General features: G+C 40.5%; 1 protein-coding gene across 1 annotated transcript in view; it reads right to left on the bottom strand.

The window, feature by feature from the left end:
* Nucleotides 1-6,448, bottom strand: part of syt14a (synaptotagmin XIVa) — a 179,084-nt gene that overhangs the window by 70,156 nt on the left and 102,480 nt on the right. The window contains exon 4 of the mRNA XM_023995029.2: nucleotides 2,533-2,748. Coding sequence (XP_023850797.1) covers nucleotides 2,533-2,748 — 216 coding nt within the window. The remainder of the gene's footprint in view (nucleotides 1-2,532; nucleotides 2,749-6,448) is intronic.

Genomic DNA, 6,448 nt, shown 5'->3' with positions numbered 1-6,448 from the left:
ATAAGTTCTGTAAACAAGTTGTGGCGTCTGGAGTGTCGCCCCATTTGAAGAGGGGATGACCGCAGCTGCTTTCCAATCTTTAGGGATCTCAGACGATTACAAAAGAGAGGGTGAACAGGCTATAATAGGAGTTGCAACAATTGCGGGAATAGTTTTAGAGAGGGGTCCAGATTGTCTAGCCCAGCTGATTTGTAGGCGTCCAGATTTAGCAGCTCTTTCAGAACATCAGCTATCTGGAATTGGTTGAAGGAAAAGCGGGGGGCTTGAGCAAGTTGCTGCGGGGGGTGCAGAGCTGTTGGCCGGGTAGGGTAGCCAGGTGGAAAGCATGCGAGCCGTAGAAAAATGCTTATTGAAATTCTTGATTACCATAGATTTATCGGTGGTGACAGTGTTTCCTAGCCTCAGTGCAGTGGGCAGCTGGGAGGAGGTGCTCTTATTCTCCATGGACTTTACAGTGTTCCAAAACATTTTGGAATTTGTGCTACAGGATGAAAATGTATGTTTGAAAAATTAGCCTTAGCTTTCCTAACTGAATGTGTATATTGGTTTCCTACTTCCCTGAAAAGTTGCATATCGCAGGGCTATTCGATGCTAATGCAATACGCCACAGGAAGTCTTTGTGCTGGTCAAGGGCAGTCAAGTCTGGAGTGAACCAAGGGCTATATCTGTTCTTAGTTTTAAAAAAATTGAATGGGCATGCTTATTTAAGATGGAGAGGAAAGCACTTTTAAAGAATAACCAGTCATCCTCTACTGACGGGATGAGGTCAATATCCTTCCAGGATACACCGGGCCAGGTCGATTAGAAAGGCCTGCTCGCTGAAGTGTTTTAGGGAGCGTTTGACAGTGATGAGGGGTGGTCGGTTTGACCGCGGACCCATTACGGACGCAGGCAATCAACTAACAGGGACGTAAACAAATTTGTGCTTTTTGTGCATTATGGAACATTTCTGGGATCTTTTATTTCAGCTCACGAAACATGGGACCAACACTTTACATGTTTATATTTTTGTTCAGTGGCAAATTAATATCCGCACAAACACTACAGTCTGCAAAAACACAACAGTAATTACAATAGAATATACCAGAGGTGTGGACTCGAGGCACATGACTTGGACTCGAGTCACAAATATGATGACTTGAAACTCGACTTTGACTTTAACACCAATGACTCGTGACTTAACTTGGACCTGAGCCTTTTGACTCGAACTGACTTGATACCCTCCCCAAGCCCAAATATTAAAAATGATGCTATTAAAAAAAGTGTGCAGCGCATCAACTCTTCATTTAACGGATTACAGTTTGAATCGGACAGCAGCCAATCAAATTGAGCCAGCTGAGAAATAGTTGCGTGGCAGTGCAGAGGAACGTCGGCGGGTGAATCCAAATGAGCCCTGGAAAGATGATACCCCAAAATATTATTTTRGGATATAAAGACTACYCTGTATCAACAAAAAACGGATTGCAACTTGCAAAACTTGCGGGAAGAAAATGACAGACGGAGGCGCAACATCTTCTAAATTTGTTCAACATTTGAAGCAGCACAAAGAAGGGTAAGTCGTGGCTAATATAGCTGACAGCTATATCATTCATAACTTTGCTAGTGTAGCATGTTGACTAACGTAACATTAAATCAATGAGCCTCCACACAGTCAGTCAGTGCGGGAACGTGATCATTGCACCCAAGATTGAGCAACAACTGGTTAGGCAGTTGMTTGGTCTTGACTTGAGACTTGACTCGGACTTGCCTGTCTTGACTTGAGACTTGACTTGGGACTTGAGTGCTAAGACTTGAGACTTACTTGTGACTTGTAAAACAATGACTTGGTCCCACCTCTGGTATATACTACAGTATTTKATTTGCATATACCCTGCCCATTCCCCTCCCCATGTCCAAATTTGTGCCACCTATCAGTGAGAAACCTACATGCCAAGTATAGGCCATATATTGTGTTCCCTACAGGTTATAAAAAAAGAGCTGAYGCTTTGAACTKTCTGTTCAGACCTCAGTTCTACCTACCTACAGGTTATGGAAAATTAGCTCTTATCTGATTATTAACCAGATAATCTTTTTCCTCAAGGACAAAGCCCCCACTGCTATGTCAAAGATCATAAAATACAAACATTATAGTAAATACTACAGTGTACTACAGTCCGCAAAAACAGTTATTACTATAGTATGTACTACAGTTTTTTTGTTACTAAAGTAACTGTAAATACTACAGTAAAGACAGCAAAAAATGTAACCATAGTATACTATAGTATTTCTTCATGTGGGAGGTGTACATGATCTCCTCATTATGAGTGCTGTTGSGGGCTGGGCGCGGCCTGCTGAAGAATGGCGCTCTCCACTGCCGGGTGGTTCTGAAATAGAATCTACAGTGCACTGTTTGATGGCCGCACTCTTGTGGCTCCCACAGGTTAACATTTAATTTTTAACTGAGCCTTTCAATGTAGTTACAAAAGACTGCACCCACACTGTGCCCACCGTTGCCCTAAGATTGCCCACCTTTGCCCTATAGACATAACCTACCGTCCTCTGCCGAGGCCTCGCTGCTGTAGCCGTCATACTCGGCTAATTGGGGGCTGTACTTCTGCCTCATCTCCCAGCCGTAGCCATTCGACTGGCTGCCGCTAGCCCCGCCTCGGAGACCCTGCGAACGGTTGACTGCTTCTTGGTACTGGCCCATCACCTCATCCTCGCTGTCTGACGACGAATCCTTCAGGTCACCGTCAGGGTAGATCTTTTCTAGAGGTGGAAGATAAAAAGGGAAAGAGATATGTTCCAGTAGATTTCTGTCCTTAAGATCAAATGTAGGATCAGCTTTAATTACCAATTTTTCATTTTTATTTTAACCTCTACTTGATCGGTGCTCCCCCGCGTTACGGTTAAGCTAACGTAGGCTAATGTGATTAGCATGAGGTTGTAAGTAACAAGAACATTTCCCAGGACATAGACATATCTGATATCGGCAGAGAGCTTTAATTCTTGTTAATCTAACCGCACTGTCCAATTTACTGTAGTTATTATAGTGAAAGAATACCATGCTATTGTTTGAGGAGATTGCACCGTTATGAACTTGAAAATGTGTTAATAAACCAATTAGGCACATTTGGGCAGTCTTGATACAACATTTTGAATAGAAATGCAATGGTTCATTGGATCAGTCTAAAACGTTGCACATACACTGCTGCCATGTAGTGGCCAACATCTGAATTGCGCCTAGATTCCTAAGTCATATATTGGCCTTTCTCTTGCATTRTCTTTGTATTATCTTTAACCAGATCTAATGTGTTATATTCTCCTACATTAATTTCACATTTCCACAAACTTCAAAGTGTTTCCTTTCAAATAGCATCAAGAATATGCATATCCTTGKTTCAGGTCCTGAGCTACAGGCAGTTAGATTTGGYTATGRCATTTTAGGTGAAAATTMAAGAAAAGGGTCCGATCCTTACAACAAACGGGCCTCAGGATCTCGTCACGCTATCTCTGTGCATTAAAATGGCATTGGTAAAACGCAATTGTGTTCGTTGTCCATAGCTTATGCCTGCCCAGACCAGAACCCCACAGCCAGAGTGTGCTCTGTTGATCTGAGCATTCTGACCTAACAACAGCAGTCAAGCACCCAAGTTAACTGGCTAACGTTGGCTAGCTTGCTAGCTACTTCCAGACCCAAATGAGAGAACAGCTCACTCTGACCATTTTACTCATCCTAGCAGATCTGGTTAGGTTGTTTTTATGTTATCCAGAGTGTTGGTGTCTGCAACTGTGCTGCTGGTGACAATTTAAAACGCTTTTTTCCCAACGTTTACTGACACCGTCCATATTAAACAGGTGTTGAGCGTTCGTAAATTTGTCAGTTGTCATTCTGCGCTCTGGCACACTCAGACGAGCTCATGAAACATGCGACCAACACTGTTGCGTTTATATTTTTGTTCAGAGTAGAAAGGCTATGTCACCACTATACATGCAGTAACTTTTCATAATATTGTTTCATAAATGATGTATACTTTTTGCCCCATATCAGGTTGAACATTTCACAACAACAATCAAGAGTCAAATTAGAGGCTGCTTTGAGCCAAGATGGGAGTGGACAGTCATCTGGTAGAGGCAACAAACTACCCAAAAGAGTAGACCTGACTAGGAAAACTCCTGGCCCTACTAGTATACAGTATCATATGCAGTGGTGTAAAGTACTTTAGTAAAAATACTTTAAACTACTACTTAAGTAGTTTTGGGGGGTATCTGTACTTCACATTACTATTTATATTTTTGACAACTTTTACTTTTACTTTACTACATTCCTAAAGAAAATTATATACTTTTTACTCAATAKATTTTTCCTGACACCCAAAAGTACTCATTACATTTTGAATGCTTAGCAGGACAGAAAATGGTCCAATTAGCACACTTACCAAGAGAACATCCCTGGTAATCCCTACTGCCTCTGATCTGGCGGACTCACTAAACACAAATGCTTTGTTTTTAAATGATGTCTGAGTGTTGGAGTGTGACCCTGGCTATATTTTTCTTAAAATAATGAATTTTAAATTATATGTACTTTTACTTTTGATACTTAAGTATGTTTTAGCAACTGCATTTACTTTTGATACTTAAGTATATTTAAAACCAAATACTTTTAGACTTTTACTCAAGTAGTGTTTTACTGGGTGACTTTCACTTTTACTTGGTGACTTTCATTTTCTATTAAAGTATCTTTACTTTTACTCAAGTATGAGYTGTAGTACTTTTCCCCACCACTGATCACATGAGGGAAAAATGGCAGCACCCATACTGCCCTACCAAGCAAAAGAGCAGTAACTCAGTGAAACTGAGAATAATGACATCAAAGTTTTTTTTATTGTCCAGCTAAATTAATTGTAGGCAGATCAATGGAGATGTGGTTATCTGATGTCTTACTATGACGTAATTGTTTATTCATATTGACCCTGACCACTGACATGACCTTTGACCCTAGAAGGCAGTTACTGCCTTCTTGCTTGATACAGCCACTGGAATACGTTTCCATGACGAAAAAAATAAAAAATAACTTGTGTTACTATATTTATTTGTATGTGGCTGTCAGTGTCATATTTAAATGATAATGCCCGAGAAGCCGGTGTTTGGAGGATATATTGGCATGGGTGTTGTTAGGCAAGGGCCAGCAAACTGTGCCAATATATCCTCCAAACACCGGCTTCGATGGTATTATCACTTTTATATAACAGGTTACCAACATATTCAAATAATGATTGACATATTTTGATGAATTTATTCATACTATTTCATCCTTCCACAAAATGTAGTCCCGAAACAAATCTAGGGTTGCTACTCAAGCCAGCTGGTCGTTCGTTCTATTGGTTCAGTTGCCAGAGACGAGATCCAGCCATTCAGTCTTTTTGTTGTGTATCTATGGACGTGACCCAGTCGTTCATTCTAAATGTTCCATTGACATACTGGCTGGCAACGTTCTTTTCTCTTGGTTGCTAGCTAGCCAACTACGGCTAACTTACAGTCAAGTCAAACAGTGCAGACAGGATAACGACAGTAGATGCATTTGTTTGAGCAGTTTTCTTGTGACATTTATTTGGATACATCCATAACAATGAGCTAATGAGAAACAATTTCGCCTGCCATAGAAAATGTGCTCTCTKGATAGGACACTGTTGTTCAGAGGAGCTAGCCAACAACACAGCTAACACAATAACTTCAAACCGAAGCTAGAAAGACTGCAAACTAAGCTGTTTTCTAGTGACATTTCTTTGTATATATCCATAAAAATGATGCCAGCTGATTCATGATTTCGACTGGCTAAGAAACGATGCCTGCCTCTCTCTCTCGTCCCAACTCTCGACTCATACACGTTCTTTTACTATGGGACAGGTGGAGATCGTATTTGAATATTAAAACAATGTTGCAAATGTTGGAGAGACAGACAGCAAGGTTTATACAAATCTCCGCTGTTGAAAACWWAATGTTAGTCTAAAAGAAATGTGAGAGAATGTCTAGATGCTTTTTATAGTGTTTATAACTTCCCTGCCTGGGCTGATGAGACAATGGATTGCGTAGTCAGATGGAACAGAGTAAATAGGCATTTTAACCTCATAGATTTAGCCGGTGGTAACTTGTAGAATAGACACCAGCTGGAATGCGCTTTTAACCAATCAGCATTCAGGATTAGACCCATTCGTTTAAATTGTATAAATTGTGATACTTGTATCAGCAGAGAACAATAAATAATACCATTGTTTACCATAGACACTACAGCCCAAGCTCAGTGAAACCAAGGTAAAAGTCAGTAACTGACAAGAAAAATACAATCATGTATTTGTGTGTWATTAGTTTAAGCACACTGTGTTTGTCTATTGTTGTGACTTAGATGAAGATCAGATCAAATTGTATGTAAAATGTATGCAGAAATCCAGGTAATTCCAAAGGGTATATA

This window comes from Salvelinus sp. IW2-2015, linkage group LG10 (assembly GCF_002910315.2).
Source record: "Salvelinus sp. IW2-2015 linkage group LG10, ASM291031v2, whole genome shotgun sequence".
NCBI classification, from domain to species: Eukaryota; Metazoa; Chordata; class Actinopteri; order Salmoniformes; family Salmonidae; genus Salvelinus; species Salvelinus sp. IW2-2015.
Note: the sequence above shows the minus strand (reverse complement) of the source record. Positions and strands in the feature narration are given on the sequence as shown.